This window comes from Hibiscus syriacus, unplaced genomic scaffold, assembly GCF_006381635.1.
Source record: "Hibiscus syriacus cultivar Baekdansim isolate YM2019G1 unplaced genomic scaffold, ASM638163v2 tig00009796_pilon, whole genome shotgun sequence".
Taxonomy (NCBI): domain Eukaryota; kingdom Viridiplantae; phylum Streptophyta; class Magnoliopsida; order Malvales; family Malvaceae; genus Hibiscus; species Hibiscus syriacus.
This window is the reverse complement of record NW_024062201.1, coordinates 238,481-263,693: the sequence shown is the minus strand read 5'-3', so window position 1 is coordinate 263,693 and position 25,213 is coordinate 238,481. Positions and strand designations below refer to the sequence as shown.

Here is a 25,213-nt window from a genome sequence, read left to right as displayed (position 1 = left end):
GTAGTTTACTCTTATAATAATACATGTAGCTCAACTTGTGTACATGCTAATTTAGGGTTTGAAAAGTTTGCATCTATGATCCTTTCTCTTATCTCAAGTTGCAGACAAGGGTTTGGTGGTGTTGGGGAGAATGTAGCCAATAATAATGAGTTTTGAATCTTAAAATTTGGTAGGACTAGGAAGTATCTTGGATCAGAGGTGTTAAATTGGTTAATTCGGTTAACTGATCGAACCAAATTATTCAAAATTTATTATTTAATTTTTTTCTTTAACCGTTAATTGATTCAAAATTTTTCCAAAAAAATTTAATTGAATCGAACTAAGTTTGGTTAATTGGTCGGTTAATCAAAATTTATAAATAATATACAGATAATATATATTATATATTAAATATTTTCAGTTTATTCGATTAAAAACGAAGTTTAAACACTCCTAAAGTTAAATAATATATAGATATATTAAATATTTACTAATTTTGGTTAATTTGGTTAATCAATCGATTTCTAACCGAAGTTTGAAAAACAATTATTAATCATTAACCGATCGAACTCAAAATTAACCGACCGATTAATCGATCAAAATTTTGGTTCGGTTGGTTAGTTCGGTTTTAACCGAATTATGAACACTCTTATGTTGGATGATCAGGGATCGATCGAGGGGGGAAAAGTGGGAACAACAACCTCCCTGAAATTTTTATATATTTTTTTTATTGAAAATATGTTTTTGCCCTCTAAAGTTTTATAAGCTCGTTTTTCCGTAAAATTTTATAATTTCATCACATTATATAAAATCATAAGTCCGTCCCGATTGGAGGGGTAAAGGTAAAGCATGAAATCTGATAATGTTGTCTCGCATGAGCTTCATAATTCTCCATTGTTTCATTGTTTTTTTTTGCTGCAACTTTTTGAGGCCAATCTGCAAGTTCAAGCAACGTCAATACCAACTTTTCATCAAACCTGAGTCTTCAACAATCCACATAAAGTAGAACAAATGCACTTTCACCAAACATATAATGAAACCTGTTTTCTATATAAATAGCCATTCAAAGACAGCTCGAGAGGCATGTTTTCAATAATCAAAAGACAGAGCTCGAGATTAGGGATGGACCGAGGGAGTGTTGGGAGGCGGTTGCACCCATGAAAACTTTTGAAGTCTCATGTAGTTTATTTCTTTTATATTTTCTATTGATATCTAATTTCACACTCTAAAATTTTATAATTTCGTAGCTCTTAATTTCTAATGAGTTAACTGCACCGTATGTGTAACACCCTAGACTAGTACGACACACAATCGACCGATTAGAATGCCACACGGAACCATCGGAGTGACTAACCAAAATTTTCCTTTCAAATTTCCCCATTTAAAACGACCATTTGTAAATATTAACACTAAAATAAAACAACCACTATATATATATATATAATCAATCAGTGATCAATAAAATAGTGAAGATTCTTTACCATTGATCATATATAATTCATGATCTTTTGTGTATTTTGAGGTCTTCTTTTTTCTCTGTTGTTTTGTTTTTATTTCCCTAGAGAAAGTTAGAGTGTCAGGTTTTTTACAGTAAACAGTGTTCCCCATGTACCATTGTAGGCCTATGTGGTAAAATGCGAATGATTATGCTGATTTACTCCCACTTTACACTGTAAAATTTGATGAAAAAGTGTATATCTGTGTTACGTATATGTATACGAGCTCGTATTCGAGTTCGGGTAAGGAAAATATGTGTCGGAATCGGTTGTTTAATGGAGAATGAGGAGTTTGAATAGCATGGCTAATAGTAACTGATTGTGATCTGAAATGCTTTGGATTCCTTGACAACTTGATACATATATGCTGCTTATTTTGCACTGCAGCAACTTTCTCTCAAAGGGTTTGCCGGTGACACGTCAAAGTCGCATGCAAAGACGAGCATGATTGCAGCCGAAGGTGTAAGCAACATCCGAACGGTTGCAGCATTCAATGCGCGGAACAAGATCCTTTCCCTGTTTTTCCATGAGCTCCGAGTTCCACAGATGCGAAGCCTTCGTCGCAGCCAAACTTCGGGCTTCCTTTTCGGCCTGTCTCAGCTTGCCCTTTATGCTTCCGAAGCTCTCATACTTTGGTATGGTGCTCACCTCGTTAACGAAGGTGTCTCGACGTTCTCTAAGGTGATCAATGTTTTCGTGGTATTGGTGGTCACCGCGAATTCTGTGGCGGAAACTGTTAGTCTTGCTCCCGAGATTGTTAGGGGTGGTGAAGCTGTTGGTTCGGTGTTCTCGATTTTGAATCGTACAACCATGATTGATCTGGACGATCCAGAGGCGGAGCCGGTTGAAAAAATCCATGGAGAAATTGAACTTCGGCATGTTGATTTTGCATATCCTTCACGACCTTATGTCAGTGTGTTCAAAGACCTTAACCTCCGAATCCGTGCAGGCCAAAGCCAAGCACTTGTCGGGGCTAGTGGCTCCGGCAAGAGTTCGGTCATTGATCGAGCGATTCTACGATCCTACAGCTGGAAAGGTTATGATTGATGGAAAAGATATCCCAAGATTGAACTTGAAGTCTCTTAGGCTTAAAATCGGATTGGTGCAACAAGAGTCCGTCATCTTTGCTGCCATCATTTTCGATAATATTGCTTATGGAAAAGAAGGGGCAACCGAAGCTGCCCGGGCAGCTAATGTGCATGGTTTCGTTAGCGCATTGCCCGACGGGTACAAAACACCGGTCGGTGAGAGAGGGTTTCAGCTCTCCGGAGGTCAGAAACAAAGAATCGCAATCGCAAGGGCCGTACTTAAGGACCCAACAATACTACTACTCGACGAGGCCACAAGCGCACTCGACGCGGAATCCGAGTGTGTACTACAAGAAGCACTCGAAAGGCTAATGAGGGGCCGCGCCACAGTGCTAGTGGCTCACCGTCTTTCAACAAAAAGAAACGTCGACAGCATCGAAGTGGTGCAAGACGGACGAATCGTAGAACAAGGCAGCCGACCCGAAGGAGCCTGCAACTGCAAATTTAATAAACGAACGAACACAGAGAGGTTTGTTCAATTCGTTTACTTTCACAGACGAACTCATTTATTGTCTTGTTTATCTATTCGTTTATAAGTTCATTTACTATGTTCTCCTTTTTCTTTTATTTTTTCTACATTTTAAATATTGATGAATGTAATTATGTAAGGACTAAATTAAATATAAAGTGAACTTTGAAGTTGAAAATATGAAATCTAAGGAACTTAAGGACTAATGGTGTACATACTTTTTTTACTTGTAAATAAAGAAGTAAAAAAAGTGTGCAACAAACATGTTCATTAACGATAAATGAATATGTTGACGAAAATATAAATGAATATGTTGACGAAAATATAAATGAATATGTATACGAATATTAAATAAACCGAACACGAATATATTTTAAAATAAATAAGTGAATATTAACATAAATCCTTTCAAAAATCAAGAAACGAACAAGATACAACTTCATTCATTTAAATTCGATTTATTTAGGCCTTTGCACACAACTAAAAATATTCAATGCGAATGTACAAATTCTCCACGTTAAAATTTTTAAAAATAATATTACTAGGAAAAAAACCACTATGAAATTTAAATAAGGTAAATTATACGTTTAGTGCCTAAATAATTAGTTTTGATTCGTTTTATTGCCTTAATTTTTTTAATTTTTTCAAAATCATACCTAAAGTTTAATTTTTGTTTAATTTGAGTACCAGTCATTAAAAACTTTAATTTTTGTTTTATTTTAGTACCTTGTTCAAAATTTAACGTTAAGTTCTGGAATTTTTTTTGTGAAAGTTTAGGTACTAAAACAAACCAAAATTGATAGTTTAGATACTAAATACGTTAATTTTTTAATGGCGGGATACTAAAATAAAATGAAAACTAAACGTTAAGTATAATTTTAAAACAACTAAAAATTTAGGTACTAAAATGAACCAAAACTGATAGTTTAGATACTAAATTTGTAGTTTACCCTTTTAATTATAAATCCGTAAAACTGATGATGAATGCAGTCTACAAATGTTGACTACTAAGGCAAAACTCGGGCGGCGCACGATAACTGATTTTCTCTGGGCGTACGTTAGTAGGACTAACATAACCCAGGTCGTCGGTGCTTCTAAGGCGTCCTCTTTCCTTCACCTATTGTTCTCACACTTTTATTTCTCTCTGGGTGTTGTTTCTTCTCTAATACATGGATTGGAGAAAGCTTTTCGGCTGTCAACAGGGACATGAGTTTCAATTCTTCCTACCAAAATCTTGCGATTCCAACCCCATTGTTCAGCCTCCTCCAAAAGTTTTTGAAGCTAGAATTGCCGAATGGAGGACATCACTCGTGGGTCAATTCCTTGGGGCTACACCCAATTTCACTACTATGCAGAGGATGATAGAGAATCTGTGGAATAACCCAACAAAGGGGATTCGTGTCCAGGTGAGTTTTGCAGGCAGCAACTTATATCTATTCACTTTCAATTCTAATTCTGCAAGAAACTGGGTTATGGAAAATGGTCCTTGGAACATTTTAAACAAGCCTCTAATCTTAAGGAAATGGGAGCCTAAAGACTGCACTTTGATATTTCTTGTGTTCCCTTATGGGTTCATCTGTATAATGTCCCGCTTGAATTATTTTCAAGAGAGGGTTTAAGTTCTACAAAGAGCTATTCTTTACAAAATTGATGTTCTCTGCTTGATTGAGACTAGAGTAAATCTGATAAGTTTGAAGACTTATTTAATTCTAAGTTTAGCAACTGGAACTGCTTCACTAACTATGATTGTGCATCCAATGGAAGAATTTGGTTTCTTTGGACTAAAGGCCTTAATCTATCTTTCTGCCATGCTACTGCCTAAAGTATCTCTGTCAAAGGTCTTTCTCAGGGTCAACCTTTTTATATTACTACAATCTATGGTAGCAATGATGGTTCACAAAGAAGGCTTTTATGGAAACACTTAAAAGACCTTGATTCTAGTTTTGGTTCTTTTCCCTGGATCCTTGGAGGTGATTTTAACATTATCCTTCACTCTTCAGAAAGCTCTGACCATGAAATTATTGGTCCATTTGTTTCCACTGATATGAAAGATTTCCAAGATACAATCCATGACCTTCTCCTTCAGGATCACCCTTTCTTTGGACTTACCTTCACCTGGAGCAATAAACAAAAAGAATCCTTTCTTGCTAGGAAACTTGACAGAGTGCTTGTTAATTCCAATTGGATCACAACTTTTAAAAACTCTTTTTTGGAATTTATATCCCCTGGGCCCTCTGATCACTGCATGGCCATTGTATGGCTTTACAAGGATTCTCCTGCTAATCACCCTAAACCCTTCAATTTTTTTAATTTATGGACCAAACATCCAAATTTTCTTCATGAATTTCATAACTCTTGGCAGCAACCTATCCATGGTAACCCTATGTTGTATCTGTTTCTCAAGCTTAAAAGACTGAAAACAAGTTTGAAGACTTTAAATAAGGAATGTTTTAGTAATATCTCAACAAGGGTCAAGCAAAAGAAAGCTGAACTTGAACAATTTTAACTCTCTACTCTGCACAGAACTAGTTCCATTGACACTGAACTTAAAATTCAGACTGAACTGTCAGCCCTTGAAGCAGCAGAAAATCAGTTTTTAAAGTAGAAAGCCAAAGTTTAATGGCTTAAGGAGGGTGATAAATGCACTAAATTCTTTCATTCTGTCATTGCTTCCAAGAACAAAAGAGATACAATAAGAGTCTTAGAGAATGAACAATGCAGTAGGCTTAAGTCATTTGATGATATTTCCTCTGAAATCATTCTTTACTTCAAAAATCTTTTGGGAAATACTGATCCTAAAGTTAGAGACAGTGACCATCAATCTTTTAAAAACCTTCTCCAATATAATATGTCTCCTGAAAATTCTGCAGAATTGGATAAAGACATCACTTCTGAGGAAATTAAAGAAGCTATTTTTAGTCAAGGTAATGACAAGGCACCTGGTCCAGATGGTTTTACCCCTTTCTTCTTTAAATTTTGTTGGTCAGTGGTTGGTGAGGATGTCATTAAAGTAGTCAAATATTTCTTTACCAATTCCTCTATTCTGCTAGCCTTTAACTCTACCATTATTGCCTTGGTCCCAAAAATTTCCAATCCTAGAAAGGTTAAAGATTATAGACCAATATCTTGCTGTACTGTCATTTATAAATATATTACCAAGATTTTGGTTAAAAGATTGACCACTATTTTGCCTGGAATCATTACTCTTAACCAAACTGCCTTTGTCAAAGGTAGAAATATCATTGACAACACTCTTCTTGCTCAAGAACTTGTCAAGGGCTATGGAAGGAAAACTATTTCTCCAAGATGTGCCATTAAAATTGATCTCCAAAAGGCTTTTGATTCTATTCATTGGGGGTTCATTTCTTCTATTCTTGAAGCCATAAATCTGCCTTCTAAATTATCTGCTTGGATTAAAGTCTGTTTCACTCAAGCTAGATACTCTATCTCTCTTAATAGTTCTTTGATAGGTTATTTCAAAGGTGAAAGAGGCCTAAGACAAGGTGATCCCCTATCACATATCCTCTTTGTTCTTGCTATGAACATCCTTTCTAATCTCCTTAGCATTGTTGCTGCCAGAGGCTTATTTGGATATCATCCAAAATGCAAAAAACTTGGACTCACTCATTTAACCTTTGTGGATGACCTCCTCATTTTCTATAAAGGAAACTTAGAATAAGTCATTGGAGTTACCTCTGTCCTTAACAAATTCTATGAAATGTCAGGACTTCAGCTTAATGCAGCCAATTCTGATCTCTTTACTGCTGGAATTTCCCCAAGGAACCTTCATAATACCATTAATTCTACTGGATTCAAGAATGGTCTTCTTCCAGTGAGATACCTTGGGGTTCTACTTGTCACCAGAAAACTAACTACTAAAGATTGTACTCCTCTTATTGACAAAATCAGATTAAGAATTCATCAATGGTCTGGGACACATCTTAGTTATGCAGGAAGACTTGAACTTGTCAAAACTGTCCTCCAAAGTATAGCTAATTTCTGGTGCAGACAATTTCTTCTTCCTCAAGATGCTATCAACAAGATTAACCAGCTATGTTTTAGATTCTTATGGAAAGGCACCGACTCTGCTGCCAATGGTGTAAGAGTAAGATGGGGCAACATTTGTTGTCCCAAATATGAAGGTGGGCTGGGACTTAAATATTTAAAAACTTGGAATAAAGTCTGCATATTTCAGCTTATCCGTAACCTTCTTGCTGGTGAAGGATCCTTATGGATTCCTTGGATTTATAACTATGTTATTAAATCAAAGGATTTCTTTCAGCTGCCTACTAATGCTACTTACAATTACTGTTTTAACAGGTTGTTAAACATGAAAGCTGAGGCCATCCCTATTCTCAATACAGGAGCTACTAAAAGCAATTATATTTGGGATGAGATTCGTACCAAAAAGGAAAAAAGTTCCTTGGCATAAACTTATATGGATTCCCCTCCATGTTCCAAAATTCAGTATCATCACTTGGATGACAATTCTTGATAGGCTTCCCACTCGGGAAATACTCATTCGAATGGGGATAACCACTGAAGGTTCTTGTACCTTATGCAACGAGGGCCTTGAAACAAGAAAACACTTATTTGCTGATTGTGCTATGATTGATTCTCTTTGGAATAGAATTCTGCATCTTTCACTCTTAACCAAGCCTCATATGCCTTATGATATCAAGCTTGCTTGGTCTATTTCTTGTTGGAAAGGTAAATCTCTTCTTTCCTCTATTTTGAAGATTCCTTGGAGCTCTTTCATCTATTTTGTTTGGGAAGAAAGAAATAGACGTCTATTCCAAGGAAGAGCTAGAACTATGGATGACTTGCTCATTGCTATTAAGGAGATTATTGGTTCTCAACTTAGGAATACAGAACTAAATAGGCTTGATTTTGTTAATATGCAACTTTGTACCAATTGGGGTATAGGCTAACCATTCTTTTGTTGTAATTAGCTTTCTTTGATCCTTGATTGTGTTGTAATATACTTTCTCTTATTTGGATAATAAAAATTTTACTTATCCAAAAAAAAAATGTTGACTACTGGTAGTCATATTAGGAGTCATTGTCTAAAATCTTCCATATGGAACCCATCAATGATTTTTTTTTCATTCAGGTCCCTGCATCATTTTTATTCTTTTGGCCAATATTAATGGAGCTCTTCCCCAAAGGCATTGATTCTCAAGTTGGCAGATGTGGGACTTATCTGTCAACCCCTCAACTCAATTACCAATCATTCATCATATTTTCTTGGCCAAATTATAGTTTTGTTCCCTCTACTAACATCCACAATCCAAAACTTCACCATTGCCATCATTAATGGCTAAAAAAAATCAGCCATTGAGCCAAAAACCATGAAAGGAATGATTCCATGTTCACCCTTTGCTAAACAATTATTACAATGATGATTTCCAAATGGAAGTGGGTACATTTAAAGCAACAAAATCTTAGACGAGAGTTAATTGCATCTGATGTCCCTAAATTATTATCCTCATTTTAAATTAATCCCTAAACTTTTAAATATTTTAATTTCACCCTAAACTACGACTCTCATTTTAAATCAGTCCTTAAAATTTTGAACATTCTAATTTCATCCCTAAACTATGACAATCTTTCTAAATTAGTCCCCAAACTTTTGAATATTCAAATTACATCCCCAAATTAATTAATCCAAATATGTAACTAGTTTCAACCATAGTTTAACCTAACCAAACATATAATAATATAATTTGGCCTAACGATTTTATTAACAATGGATGTGATTAGTATATACGTATAGTTTGGGATGAAATTGGAACGTTAAAAAAAGGTCATAGTTTGGGGATGGAATTGAAATGCTCAAAAGTTTAAGGACTAACATAGAATGATAGTCATAGTTTAAGGATGAAATTAAAACATTTTAAAGTTTAGGGACCAATTTAAAATGAGGATCATATATTGAGAACGTGTGATGAAATTAACTCTTAATGTTACAATGAAACTAGGCATGCTCTACGAATTCAATTCTAAATCAATATTTAAATTATTGTCGAGTTTAATTCCTATTCCAAACACATCAATCAATACCCAAATGATGATGATAAGAAAAAGGAAGAATACTTATAAATTGTACCTTAACGGATATGTCCCAAGACGTGATTCGAGGTCCGAGTGTTAACCTGAAAGTTTTTTTTTATTAATCCAAAATAAGTATAAGATAATATATATTTAAAAATAGTTCTCAATCATTGAATATTAAACGTTCACACGTCTAAGACTTTGATATTCATAGAGCTCGAACATGAGACCTCAAGTTCATCGTCTCTTCGAAGGATGGTGTGAAGCTAGTGGAATGTTTAAGGGGGTTTCGGTGTTATCAGACAATCCACAACAGAGCTACGTGTACTTGTAGGGGGCCACTGCACCCCAAACTTTTTATTATTAAGAATTATATAGAGATAAATACCTATTTAGTCCTTCAAGTTTTGATTTATTTTTATTTTCCCCCATTTTTATTATTAATTATATTTTGTCTCTTATTTTTTTATTGTTAATTATACTTACCCTCCTTGAACTAGAATTCTAGCTCCATCCCTGCGGACAGTATTTGAAGTTGTAAGTTGGTTGCAGACATGGAAAGTTACATCAACTCCATATTATTCATCACTGTCTTCATCAGATTCTGCACATGTGGCAACAGCTTCTACATCCCTAAACTCATTTCCTTGTAAGAAAAGCAGCACAGATGGCCAAATGCATTAGTAAAAGCCACCAAAAACATTAATGCACATTTCATTTCATATGTAATGCAAGGATGGCCTATGAGATAATATTACTATCTCAAGTTTCAACTTTTAATTAAGATTTAAGAAAGGAATAATCTTTGTTTATTTACATTTTTTTTCTTTTCTCTTCTTTCTTGTACCTTTTTCATTTGGTTTGTGGGAGGGGAAAGATGTTAAATTTATTTATTTTATTAAGTTAAGGTGATTACAAGTAGTATATGTTCTAAATATACTCTCAACCATTTAACAATGAACACTCAATCACATTGTTGCAGTCGTTGGTGCTCAACCATTTAATCTGTTGACATAAGGTGATATGCTTCTCGAATAATCCGAATTTTAATAAAATATAGGGTTAATTATGTGTTCGGTACCTAAACTATCAGTTTTGACCCATTTTAGTACCTGAACTTTCAATTTTTTTTCAAAACCATACCTAAAGCTTAGTTTTGGTTTCATTTTAGTACCCTGTTTAAAATTTAACATTAAGTTTTGAAAAAATTGAAAGTCTAGGTACTAAAACGGACAAAAACTGATAGTTTAGGTACTAAACGCGTTAAGTTTTTAATGCAGGGTACTAAACTGAAACAAAAATTAAACGTTAGGTATGGTTTTAAAAAATTGAAAGTTTAGATAATAAAACAGACTAAAACTAATAATTTAGGTACTAAATAAGTAATTTACCCAAATCTAAATAAGAAAATTAGTCTAATGTATATTTATTTAAAAGATGATATTTTATATAAAATAATTAAAGCAAAAAAAAATTGCCATCTTTTTTTAACTATTTGTTATTTTATATTGATGATGCACATTATTTAGTATAAACTAATATTTTTCAAGATTATACCCAACTTTTAAATTTTGTTTCATTTTAATACCCTACCTTTAAAAACTTTAGATTTTTTATGGATAAATTACATAAAAATTTAGACAAAAAACCATATCTAACACATAATTTATCTTATATTAAAATTAGGGAAAATTATGTGTTTAGTACCTAAATTATCATTTTTAGTCCATTATATTACTTAAACTTTTAATTTTCAAGATTATACCTAAAACTTAATTTTTATTTCATTTTAGTACATCACCGTTAAAATCTTAACGACACTGCAATTTTTATGGGTAAATTACATCCTTCAACTATCTTCTCACTCCTATTATGGTACTAAAGTTTAAAAATTTTCAGTTTAACTACTCAACTTTCAAATTGCTCATATTTTAATCACTCTAATTTATTTTATTAATAATTTTTTGTGAAATGACTTTTTTATTATTATTTTATTAATATATTATGAAAAATAAAAAATAAATTTGAAAGTTAGAGTGATTAAATTAGGAGTAACTAGGATGTTAAGTAATTAAATTAAAAAATTAAACTTTAGTCACCAAAATAGGAGTGAGAAGATAGTTGAGTGATGAATGATACAATTTACCAATAAAAAAGGTGTCATGTGCAAATCACCCTTTACGGCGAGGTACTAAAACAAAATAAAAACTAAACGTTAGGCATAGTTTTGAAAAAAATTGAAAGTTTAAGTACTAAAAAGGGACCAAAACTGATAGTTTAAGTACTAAATGCGTAGTTTACCCTAAAAATTATATGAAAACCCATAGAGGAATAAGATAAGAGTGCATTAGAAGGTAATTAAGTTGGTGGGTTTTTAGTTAAACATCATTAATTCTATGTATTGTCGGGGAGGGGGAACAAACTCTAAACTTTATTACTCATTAATCAAGCATGTATGGGAAATTAAAGACATAATCTGCCGGAGATAAATTCATTATAATACCCTTAATTTTCACTAATATTTCTCATTTCTTTGTATTATTTCTGTTCGTGTAGTTTATAAAGTCTTTCTTTCGTTTTCTACAATATTTACGTGAATTATTTTTAGGGTAAAGTACACAAATGGTCCCCCGGCTATAGGGTAGTGCTTTATTAAGTCTCTTAACTATTAAAAGTTATATAATGGTTCTCCGACTATAGAGTGTTGCTTTGTTGAGTCACTCGACTATTAAAAGTTACAAAATGATCATTCAACTATTCATATGTTCCAAGCTCATCATTTTTCATTAAAAATTGACGAGCTGAACGTTAACCTATTGATTGTGATATGATAAAATACGATCCCAAAATCTCAAACGACTATTAGATTTTAGTCATCATGTTAATGTTCAACTCAATCGACCGACAATTTTTTAATAGAAAAGGACGAGTTTAAAACATAATGAATAGTCTAGTGACCATTTTGTAACTTTTAATAGTCGAAGGACTCAACAAAGCAACACTTTAAATTTATCATTCAAGTTTTACTACACTTCTGTTTTGGTTATTGAGCTTTAAATTTTTTTAATTTGATTTTTGAACTTTTAGATTGCTCTATTTTTATCACCTATCGTTAAATAATTAACAACATTATGATTGGACATCTATTTTTTTTATACAAAATCATGAAAGTCATTTTTTTTTTCAATTTTGTGAGAAAAGGATGGTTTTTAACTCATTTAATTTTCTAGTGATGAATCATCTTCTTTCAAATCCCAATCACGAGAAGGTGGAGGAAGGTGGAGAAAGATGAGATAAGCTATATATTCTGATTCTACATTGATCAAATAATGGAAATTGTAGTTCATAGTCATTTTCTCGTAAATTTTGAGTTGAGTTTTGCAAGTTTTAAAGATATTTTAAATTGATAGAGCCAGGGACGTGCAAAGGATATTATATTAGGGGTGAACTTAAACTTATAAAATTATACAGGTTAAAACAGATTTTTAATAAAAATTACATAAAAAATCTAAAATATATGATAACTTTAAACTTTTAGGGGGCTCGACTGCCCTCACTCGTCCCCGCCTAGGTCTATCCCGGGATAGAGTGGTATTGATAGTGAGAGAAAATGTTGAATAATGACACTTAGGGTTCGTTTGTTTCACTCAAAATATTTTATGGAAAATGTTTTCCGTAAAATGAATTACATTTTCCGGAAAACGTTTTACGGTTTTTGAAAGAGGTTGTGTAAATCATTTTCCACTAGTTGATGAATTTTTTTAAAAAATATTTATTACAAATATTAAATAAAATAAATAATATTATTTATCATAAAATTAATATTATTATATTTAAAATATTAGAATTATTTATTTATTATTAAAATATTATTTCTATACTTTTATTAATAAAATATTAAGATGTTAGGGGTTTGAGCGTTCAATGTTTAAATGTTGAGAGTTATCAATGAAAAGATACTATCTTGTATTTACTCCCGATTAATAAAAATATTAATAATTTAATAATATTATTTATATGAAATTAATAAATAATATAAATTTTATTAACAATTTATTATATATTATTAAAATAAAAATATAATATCTTATATTATTATAATGTAATTGAATATTTTAGTATAACATTAAAAAATATAATATTATATTATTAGAAATATTAATAAATATGTTTTTAAATATTTTAATAATTAATATTTTGATTAAAATGATATTAAAATATTTTATTAATATTAAATTCATAAAATAAAATTATTTTGAGTATTTATTCTTTGAAGTAAAAAGTTCGGAAAATGATTTACGGAAAATCAGACCGTAAGTCATTTTCCAGAAAATACAAAGAAAATTCTGTTGACTAGGAAAATATTTAAAATTGACTAACTGATTTTCCTCTAACCAAACATTAAAAAAACGTTTTTTTTTAAAATTATTTTACATAAAATAAACAAACCCTTAGTGTGACGGAAAAAAATTTAAGATTCTCTATGGTGAGGAAAAAAAGAAGGTGAAAAAAATTGCGTGGTCAACAAATTGCTTCCACATCAGTAAAATGTATTTCATGTTAGTAAGAAATCAATCACATCACCCAATTATTTTTTATTTAATACTTGAATGACTAACATAAAATAATTCAAAATTTTAATAATTAAATTAAACATTTTAATTTTTTTTTTATTAAAACTGAAATATGATCAATTTTGAATGATGAAATTTGTTCAAAATATATTAATATTTTTGTATTTTTATATTTAATTTTACACAAATAATAATAATAATAATGATAATAATAATTTGAAAATCAATTCAATTTGTTCGAGCTTGTCAATTCTTAAAAGAAAAATTTTCTCTCATAGTTTTCTCTCATTGGTACACCGTTCATCCATTTTTCTTTTCATATTTATTGATGGGCGACATCATCAATTTTAATGTTAATTTTTAATTATCGGTATTCTTTATTGTCTTTTTTGTTTTCTTCTGTCTTTTTGATTTTCAATAAGTATATTTGTATAGCATTTTTTTTCGGCTGTTTAACTATTATTTTCACTTATCTTTTTCTAAGGTTTGATTTGACATCGTCACGACTGATCAAGATGTCTCTTATATGTTATATTATTGATCTTCCCTGCTTTGGACCATCGGATTGGATTTGGATACTCGTTATGCGTTCGTAGATAGATTTTCATGTCCCTAGAGTCTAATATGTGGTTTGTCATGGTCTTTCAGTGATCAGATCTGTTTGTATCTATCTTTATTTGAGTTTCTCGGTTAGGTTTTAATCTTTCCTTATACGGTCCTTACGTGATCTTGAGTTGCTAGTTTTATTTAAATTATTATAGGAAAACATCTTAATTATGTACTTAGTTTACGATTATGATTGTAAATCTTCATTGTGATTGAGATACTTTCTATTTTGAATAAAACTAGTGGCTTCTATACAAAAATCAATTCAAATTAAATTGGTACAGTGAAATTCTTCTCTTCTACTCGTATTTTTCACTTCTCACTTTTTTTTATATACATATCAATATGTCTTATTTTACCGTACGATCATTTATTTTTTGTTGTATTTTGTAACAATATTGATAATGCTTGGGCTTGCAAGAAAGAAAGAGGAAAGTCTCACGTGCGGCAGCCTTAATAAACAACTAAGAAAAGACGCTACCAGTTTTGTTATTATTTTTTAACAAAATCGGTAAAAAAATTATCGAAAACATTATTATTTCTACCGATTTTGTTATTATTGGGCTCTTTACTGGGTTTGGTAAAACGCTACCTAAAATATTATTTTTTTTCTACCGGTTTTGTTATTATTGAACATTTTACCATAAATGTTAAAAACATTAATGTTTTAGGTAAAAATAATAATGTTTCCGGTAATTTTTTACCGAAAATATTAAAAATAATAATAATAAAACCGATAGCATATTTCTTTAGTCATATATTAAAGCTGCCGCGGTAGAATTTGCCGAAAGAAAGGCACATGCAGAGGCAGTAAATGGAGTTCAAATTCCTTTGCTAATTACAGGTGATGTGTATGGGACCTTTAGTACACTTTTGCTAATTATATGCCAAAGCCTTTTATTTTTCTTTCTCTTTTAATTAAAACCCTATTTCCATCTAACCCAAAAAAAAATCCAAAATGTCATTTTCTTATTCAAAAAAGTCCTCATAGAATCCCATATTTGGCAAATGAACTCTAGATTTCCAACTTGGGGCATACCAAATCTAGTTATTTCCCTCCAATTTTCTCCATTACTTTTCAAGTTAGTCCCAAAAAGAAAATCAACAAATCAACAAAAGTATATATATATATATATATATATAAGTTTTGTTTTTTTCACGTAGTAAACCCAATTTATCATTTTCGTCCCTGTCATTTTTTCATCAATTTAGCCTATAAGTTGTCTATGGTGTTCATCCTAGTCCTCGAAGTCCATTTTGACAAACATAACCATTAGTCTTTTGCATTTTTCAACACCAACAATTTTCAAATCATCAAATATTACTGACGTGGCTTGATGATGACGTGACATTTATTAAAAAAATATAAATAATAAAATATTTACTAAATACAACGGTTAGAAAAAATGCCCAAAATTTTGACAAGATCCCTTAATCTCACTGAAATAAATAATAAAATTTTGGGAATTTGTTCTAACCAGTGTGTTTAATAAATATTTTAACCTAATCTCTTAATCCACAAATGTAGAAGACTCATAGTGCTATTAGTAAAAAATAGTCAACGAACTTCGAGGGCTAGGATGAACAACATGGACAACTTCGAGGGCTAAATTGATGTAAAAAACGATAGGAGAAAAAAATGATAAATTGAGTTTACTACAGGGACAACAGTGACCCTTAAGTTTTTTTTTTTTTTTTTAAAGTTAATGCCTTGTAGAATTGATTAAGAAACATGTAGTTACTACACAAAAGCGACAATTCGAGTTGAAGAGTGGTGTTGATATGTCGACAATCATATATCTACTTCAAGATTACATATATATATATATATATACATACATATTGCTTTCAAACTGACTCAATATGATCCGTAATTAATATCTTGTTTCTTGAATGGGGTCATGTTTATGTAACATTTTTTATTAGTTAATCAATTTGTATTTGCACAAAATTTTAACTTGGTGACTTCGGGGTTGTTTGGAAATGTTTATGGAAGTGTTTTTCGCCCAAAATTCCATTTGAAACGGGAAAGCATTCCTAAACAACTCCTTTTCAGCCAAGAATTTACGTTAGAAACGTAATTATAGATTCAAATAAAAAAACTAGAAAAACGATACTTTTGCGTTGGAAAAGCTCGTTTGGAGAAGCATTCCCAAACCATTTCATCATCAAAGTTTTGTAGAGTTATATTTTCAGTTTTTACATGGTATTTGGGTCATGGAACGTAAGATTATATTCATATATAAAGTTAGGATCAAATGTTGGACCTTTTTTTTTGCTCAACAAAATTTGATTTTGTTAAAAATCCGCTAAGGAAGAATGCCTCGTTAAAAACAGGAAAAGAGTACATTCGTCCTAGCAAGCAAAACCAAAATACAACTTTAGCATTTAGCCAGATACAAACAGTACACTCCAATCTTATGATAATCAATCAACAATCTATTTAGTTGGTGTATGTATGAGAAGTAGGTCTTTGAGATGTAATTTTTACCTAGTTGTATTGTACTCTTTTCCTCCATATAGGTTTAGGGTTGTTTTTAACGAGCCATTAAACTTAGGTTTAGGGATTGTTTGATTAAATCCTTAATAATATCATATTTCCCAAGTAAAAAAAAACGACAATGCACAAATATTCCGTGGACGTAGCGACTTTATTTTCTTCAGGAAGAATAACATTCTCTTTTATCATTGAAATCACTCAAGAGAGAAATTACGAAGAAATTATTTAAAAAGAAGTTACATTTTTTTCATTAATATGGGGTAAGTAAAATGTGATATATGTTCAAAAGATAACTCTCAACTATCTGACATTGAACGCTCGCACCCCTGATATTCATGGTGCTCCAACCTAGAATCTCAAAGAACACCAATAATTTATTTATTATCGAGATTGCTTGGTTCGAGCAAAATGAAGAATAGGGAGAACATTGTATTACAAGGAAAATGTGAGGAGGGCATTACATGCATGGGTTTTCCATGCAAAAATGTTAGTTATCATCTGAAAAAGGCAACTCAAACTGATATGTCAATGTCTAACTTCCGTAGGAGAAGCAACAATATGTCTGACCTCAAATATTTAGTCACAAGTTATAACGTTGATTAAAATGAAAATGTTTTAAAAAACCCTACCCTATTATTATACGTTCCATCATATTCGATAATAATTTAATTAACCAAGTTACCTCAGTGACTAAAGAGATGATGATTATTTCTAAAGATCATGAGTTCGATCATTAGCGATTATAATATATCCGAGCCTTTATTATAGTATCTAGAATAGATACTAACATAAATTAACGTATATAATAATTGGTAACTAGCAAAAAGGAAAAAGTAATCAAATTTATAGAGGTTGGAGTAATAAGATCCAGAGAAAGTGAGAGCAAGGGGGGGCAAAATCAATTTTCTTTATTTTATTTTGTTAGTGACACGTGATTATGTTGAGTAGGGACGGAGGTACATTGTAGAAAGGAGGGACATTGTCTCTAATTTTGTTCGTTTAATTATATTTTAAGTAGGGACATATTTTGATATGGATTTGATGGGTATTGATTGGATTCAATCTGAGTAGGTCTGATTTATTTTCTTTTAAAATTCAAGTTTGGGTTAGATTAAGTTATTTAGGATGAAGTTGTCGAATTGAGTCGGGTTTGAGTTTAAGATGAAAAATGTGACACGATTCGAAATAATATTATACTTATTTTTTATATATTCAGATATATTGTAATAATATCGCTCTATATATTATTTTTCCCCAGTTAGATCCTTATTATACCTAAAAAATAAACTATGTCTATATGTTAGACGGTGTGGTTTTTGAGTTTTTACCTCAAACTTCATGTAACACCCTAAACCCGATTGGGCCTAAATTGTCATATTGGGCTACCGAGGCAACCCCTGATTTTCAAAACATTATCATTTTTCTTTTCAAACATACTGAATGGTATCATATAATATACAAAACAGTTACTAAAACATTTTAATAAACTGGAGCTCAATGACACATAATTTATAATCACAATAATACAAACCCTTTCTTATAAATCTAAATACATAAGTAAGGTCTTGTGAATACACATGCCCTCTAAACTACAATACAATACTCTGAAGGAGAAGCTGGAAGTCCTGTTGCGACTGTGCTCCACGAACTGCTCAAGCTAATGACTTGTCAACGGAAAACATCTGAAGGCTGAGCTTACAAAGCCCAAAAATAATCGCTAATCTAGAGCAACATTAAGAGTTCATAAACATAAGTGTGCTAAAGATATGGTACTAAGAGGTAGGTACATGCATGACCTAGATCAAGTGCTACCTACCTAAGGCATAGTTGTCATATGTTTAGAGTAGGAGTCTCATACTTACCTATATCCTATACTAAAGGCTTAACCATGAATACACCTCTAAGAGTCTCTAACCTTAATGACTATATCTGATGCACATTGTCTAAATGCGCTATTGGCGCTCTTATGCATTATATGAATGCGACACTAACTCTACTATGAAACACATAAACATAAACACATAGGCTAAGGTAGGCATCATGGTATGGTTGAGGGGCTACATCTCGGAGCTCAACACCCCTTTAGCCTACCTAAACTACTATGTAACACACAAAAATTGAGGTATCATGGTGCGTCTAAGGGGATACATCTCGTAGCTTACACACTCCTATAGCCTGCATACAATACTATACGACACATGAGTTGAGGTAAGCATCATGATGCAGCTGAGGGGCTACATCTCAGAGCTCACACACCCCTCTAGCTTACTTAAGAACTCATGTGTAAAATGGGGTGATATTCAGAACTACATTAGAAACGTACACCCCGCCAACTTACTCCATCGAGTCTTAAGGCATCTACACCCAGCTGACAAAAGAAAATGTTGTTGCACTGACTGGTATATACTTGGACATACTGATAAATAGAACATCACCCTACTACTAAAGTAACTCAAGTGTCCTAGCTATTTCTTGAGTGTCGTACAAAGGAAAATTTTATGATACTTATCTCTTTAGTTACTTAAGCTATTTTTATTCTCGTTTGTTGTTCTTCCTAGTTGTTATCTTGTTCGTTCCCTTATCTAGAACATTATACAAAGGTTTATTAGTCTATTACTGCTTTTATTTATTAGGCATGCTCTATTCTGGTAGTTCGATACTTAAGGGCATTTTAATCATTTTCTGTCTCTGGCCAAGTCTGTAAGCGTTTTTGAGGTTGTACGACTATTTTTGAGGTTGATGTTCACTGATTGTATTATCTGTTAGCCTGATGTATGACTCGGGTTCAATACTAGGTAGCAACACTCTAATCGCCCTCGTTGAACTTCCTTTCAACACCCCTCGAAGTGAAAGGATGACTTACTCCTCCTAGGTTCTCCGACGTTCTCGAAGCCTATGCTCTTCGCTATTTCTAAATCTAACTTGCTTATTATTCCACTGGTCGATACATCCCCTGTAACAATCCTCGTTCTCTATTATCTGCATATGTGCTCGGCAAAAGATACTTCATTGTATACAACTTAGAATGGTACCTATGTTTTAACCCGCTTCCACGAGTATTTCTAGGTATGTTTATGCGTTCAAGTCCCTTACAAACTTATTCTTACTATTAAGGATTATTCTTAGCTCTTATGGGCCTTAACCGGGTTAAAACTGACCATCCAAAGGGAGTAGTATCGATACTCTACTTGTAGTATAGATACCCCTATGAGTATCGATACCAAAAATACATTATGCTTCCAAAAAGAGGCTCAATATTGATACTGTCACCTTCAGTATCGATACTGGAGAGGCAATATCGATACTCTCCTTGACAACTTCTATACTCCAAGCCTAGAATCCCTAATTTTAGCCCCAATTCATCCAGTATCAATACGGTTCATCTTAGTATCAATACTCAAACCCTAAAATGGTTATTTAGGCACAAAAAACCACTCCAAAACCATTCTAAAGGCCATAGTTTGGTTTCTAATCAAGTGCTAAAGCTTTAGGGAGTTAATTAGGTCTTAAAGTGGCATAACACGTCTTTAAAACGTCTAAAACTTCATTTGGTCATGAAATCAAATATAAACCCTAAAATGCTTAAATACTTAGTTCTTAGCAAAATCTTTAAATTTATGAAAAATTAATACTCCAAAGGATTAGAAATACACTACCCTGGTGCTAGAAACCCGAAATGATGTCTCTTGATTAGTCAAACTTTTTTCCTTTGTGATTTGGATGATTTCTCTCAACTTTTCTCTTTAGCTATAAAAACCCATGGCTTGAATCACTTTGGCATGGCCTTTGAAGCGGAAGAGAAGATAGGAAAATGAGAGAAAATGAGAAGGAGAAGAAAAATGAAATAATATAAAGGTTTATCTTTTGAAAATGGGGAAATAACACTTTTGGTACTTCCTCATTTTCTACCAATTAGAAATCTCCTTATTGTGACTAATTGGGCCCGATCTCCACCCAATTAAGACCAACAACTTAAATTATAACACTTCACGGAGTCCACTTACATCTCGGGTGAACTCGAACTTTTGGATGTTACACTTCAAGTCAAGTTTTGAATCAGATGAGGTCCTAAAATCGAGTCAAATGCATGTAGAAAGGTTTAAATTTTGTGTCAAGTTTGAGTGGACCAAAAACTGGACTTGAACCATATTCATTCCTAATTTCAAGTTTTTTTTTTGCTCGGTGAAGGGTATTTTATTGATAATTATCGATCTAGACCTAGAGTCTCATTAAAAACCTCCATAACGGTAAATAGAGGAAAATAATACTCTCCATTCCTAATTTTAAGGTACTAATAGTTTTAAAACCATTATAATTATTCCTTTATTTTTTAAAAATATTTTGATTTAATTATTTCTTAAGATATGCCACGTGTCATGCCGTGTGTCAGAGAAGAGTCATGTGATTTAGGGTTTGGAAATTTATATGAAAAAAGAAAAACAAGGGTTTCCAACACTCACGTAGTTATGTCCCAAACAAAGGAAGAAAAGACATTAATAATTATTTGAGGGAGAGATTTTGATTTTTGCTTGGTTGCTAAAAATTTCATTTATTCATTGATTAATTATAAAATGAATATTGTACTAAATTTATAAACATCTTTCCCAAAAACAACGAACAGTGTATTGGACCAGACAAAACTATATTATTGCAAAAATGTTGTCTAATTATGGGTCTTAGTTCACATGCTCATCAATTAACCTTCTTATATCTTTCTTCGATTAGATTAGATCAATTTTCGATACTGAGTTCAATTAGATTAATTATTCGTACAAAGCGCATACATCTTGTAGATGTACTTGTCTAAATTTGAATTTTCGAAAGATAATAATATTTCGTTTTATCACCGAGATCAGAATTACCGAGATCAGAATTGAAAGAAAAGAAATAGGAATACAAAAGTGTGAAAAGGATGATCACATGGCATTGCGTATTAAGATATGCACATGAAGGTCCACAATGTTAGCTCGAAAACAAGCACATTTCTTAAATCCCACTTGCCATCAAACCCCAACTTGGAACATAAACATAAACCCTTATTTCCATCCTCTCTTCTCTGTCCGTTCGATAATTTTAACACGGCACGATCTTATAACATGAACACGATATGAGTACATACTCGGTTTTTACTTAAAACCCAAACCTTTTCTTTATAAGTCCAACCTGCTTTCTCCAATGCACTCGTCTTCTTCACGTCCAACATCACTATCTTTGTGTGGTCCTTCTTACCTCTTTATATCTCTCTTATAACTTCAATTCTTCATATCTTATATCTAACGCTACACTACTTCTCGTCCTCCTCCTTCTTCCTTGTGCATTTGCATATCTTGTGTTATTCGGTTTTTGGTCGTTATTTGGGCGGTGTTGGTATTTCTCCCCCAACATGTCGAGCAGAAGGTCGAGGCAGTCGAGTGCGGGCGTTTCGAGGATTTCCGATGATCAGATCATCGAGCTCATCTCGAAGTTACGTCAGTTCCTCCCCGAGATTCGCGATAGGCGTTCCAATAAGGTACATGATGATGATGGTCATGAATTCCCGTGGTGCATGTGCCACATGGGAATAGTACTATATTTCAGTTAAAATAATGGTACTGGTCCTTGAAAATACAGTTTGAAAAACTTGACCCCCGGACATCAAGGGAACATATTTTCTTAGGTTTATGCTCCCCCCATTTGACTTGAAACAGTGCATGCCCTTGACCCTATGTACATCGTTTCAAATATAGACCGACGAATAATTTCACGTCACAAAATCAGATTCAAAAAAGTTATGTTAAAAGTTTAGGGATACGAAATTATATAATCAATAGAAAATACTTAAACTATAACAATAACATCACCGTGCAGGTATCGGCGTCCAAGGTTTTACAAGAGACATGCAATTACATCAGAAGTTTGCACAGGGAGGTGGACGACCTAAGTGAGCGGCTGTCGCAGTTGTTAGCCACCATTGATGCCGATAGCGCCGAGGCTGCGATAATTAGGAGTTTATTTATGTAATTATATATATATATATATATATATATATATAGTTTAAAGATGCTTCCCCCATGTGCCAAGGGTTTGCAATCTAATTACCTAATTTGTATGATAAAAGGACTTGCACTAGCAAAGCCTTTTAATTTCAATGGCAATATACTACTACTTTCTCTTGCATGAGATCTATTGTTGTAAGATGAGCGGTATCTGATCGAAATTTATCCCTTTTAATTTGAACAGAGAATTATTGGACTAAACCGATAACTTTATGTCGGTAAGTTGGGATCAAGTGTGTGATACTTATAATTTGCCCTAAAATCATCATTAGTGAGTGATTTGATGGAAGACTAATTAAGTTTTATTTCAAACCATGCATGCCCTACATGTTACAAGATTTCTTCGTTAACTATTAATTTTGACCGTCGATTGTTTTTTTTATATTAAAATTCGATTCCAACGATATAAATTCGAATTCATTTTCGTTGTTGTACAGTGTTTGCTCACAAGTGTCACAGGCAAATATTATGACCCCTCATAAGACCCCATCCAAAGTCTAGTCAGTAGGAACATGGTGGTACTATGGTCTCAGAAACCTGTTCATCTTTTAGTAAACAACTAAACATGATTTGAACCGAAAGGACAAAGATATCGATGGACATAACTCCATGTTCCAGACTTCACCATTTGGTATCAACTTAGGAAAATTCTGCAGTAAATTAAACTATACATATACATACATATATAGACACACAAATTTTGCTTCTTTTACTCATTATTGACCCCATTGTTGATATAAGCTATGATAATTTCTTTTCTTCTTAATTCATTTACATACATGCATGCATACATACATTTAGTTATGTGTTATAAGGCTTCGCCTGATTAATTTGGACCGACATGTGTCGCACACCTGATTTTGGTGTATGAGTCTCCTAGCGGGGATTTTCTACATTCACAAGGACTCGAACCTAAAACCTTGTTTAAGCGATATCAAGCTAATTACCATTTGAACCAACCTCGTTAGTTTAGTTATGTATGCTTTAATGTAAGTTGAGCCCTTTTTTGCACCTTAGCCAAAAGGCTTGATGATCTTGCTTCAAGCTTACATTATTTGACTTGCTTACACTGAAAGTCAATGTAACGTTTTCACTTTGGAGGATTCTATGGGATATGGCTGTCCCCAAAGCTCATCCCCTTTATTACTATTTACTTCTGACTTACGACCAGGGAACTAAATAGCTTCTTCGGTCGTATTTATCGATATTGCGGGCATATGGGACGTTATTGCAGTGATTGGGAGTATCACGGTCATGAAATAACGGTATTGTTGTTCAATTGAGCATGTTGGAATCATCACATTATCTTTTGCTACTCTGTTTCCGATCATCGAGTAAACGCCGGAAAACGCTCTCCATAATGGTGTATTTTCATGATTATGTTCCTAATCTGCGTATACATATATCGCAAGTGCACTGAAATTATAAATGAAGATGTTCATCGGATCGATTTCTTGATGAACTTGTGAGTACTAATATGGAACTAAATGAAAATGAGGTTTACTCATTCTTTGAGATAGGCCATAAGTTAAGATACATTCTTAATCTCGATCTCTAGCGAGTGAACATTGTGCATCCCGCCTTCCCCATCGGATATCACATTTTTGGCATGATGAAGAAATCGAAACCGTCCTCGAATTTAGGTCTCTGCAGCAGTTCTGTTTGTTGTTTTTCCCCGATCAGGCTTAGATTTTCGGGACAGCACGATGAGCAACATGGAGCATTAGTTTGAGTTGTTCTCGTTAGCTCATCGAGCTAAAACCGCTGATTATCTTTGCAGGTTACCGGTACAAATCCATTTGTTTCTTCTCCTGGAGTAGTTGTGACTGTTGTCAAAACAATGCTAGCCAGAGTGTATGTTTTGGGAAAAGATGCCCTTCTCAAGGCCAAAGGCTTGGACGAGTCCTATCGGGTCTCCGCAACCGCGGCGACCAAAGTTTCTGAGCTTAGCAATAGAATTGGCCTAACTGATAGGATCAACACCAGCATGGAGACCGTAAAATCAACGGACGAGAACAACACCAGCATGTTTCAGACATCACCAACTCTGCTGCCTCAGGTGCTGGGACTGCAGTGGTAACAGCTGCGAGTTTTACAGGGAGAACCGCTGTAGCAGCTACCAATGCCGTAGTCAATAGCGGCTATTTTGCCAAGGGAGCATTCTGGGTACCCGTCATGTTGAACCGTGCAGCTCAAGCAACTGCTGATCTTGGTACCCATGGACATAAACAAACACCAAGTTTCATTTAACACCCTTTTTACTGGTCACCTTCTTTGATTGTTTGTCCATTTAATTTGATGCATATCACATGCCAACCACTTGTTCGGGTCGGACTCAGCTGAGTGCGTGTATTGGGCCATAGTATGTGTCGAAACGTTTTTTTTTTCAGGAGGGGAAAAGGGGGTCTCGTT

The 25,213-nt window shown here is 33.1% G+C and overlaps 1 protein-coding gene and 2 pseudogenes across 1 annotated transcript; all 3 read left to right on the top strand.

Annotated features, from left to right (window-relative positions):
• The first annotated feature begins 75 nt into the window (after nt 1-75).
• Nucleotides 76-3,099, top strand: LOC120203298 (annotated as a pseudogene).
• An 11,657-nt stretch (nt 3,100-14,756) lies between these two features.
• LOC120203282 (transcription factor PRE5-like) lies at nt 14,757-22,783 on the top strand. The gene is made up of 3 exons (XM_039203603.1): nt 14,757-14,770; nt 22,143-22,275; nt 22,614-22,783. The coding sequence occupies exons 2-3, from the start codon at nt 22,150-22,152 to the stop codon at nt 22,764-22,766; spliced, it is 279 nt and encodes a 92-aa protein (XP_039059534.1). The 5' UTR covers nt 14,757-14,770; nt 22,143-22,149; the 3' UTR covers nt 22,767-22,783.
• A 1,235-nt stretch (nt 22,784-24,018) lies between these two features.
• LOC120203297 lies at nt 24,019-25,068 on the top strand (annotated as a pseudogene).
• The last annotated feature ends 145 nt before the right edge of the window (nt 25,069-25,213 follow it).

Bases quoted from the DNA above. Each gene is read 5' to 3' on its own strand.
- LOC120203282 (XM_039203603.1), top strand. From the start codon at position 22,150: ATGTCGAGCAGAAGGTCGAGGCAGTCGAGTGCGGGCGTTTCGAGGATT. The intron at 22,276-22,613 runs GTACATGATGAT...ATCACCGTGCAG, and splicing joins GCGATAGGCGTTCCAATAAG to GTATCGGCGTCCAAGGTTTT.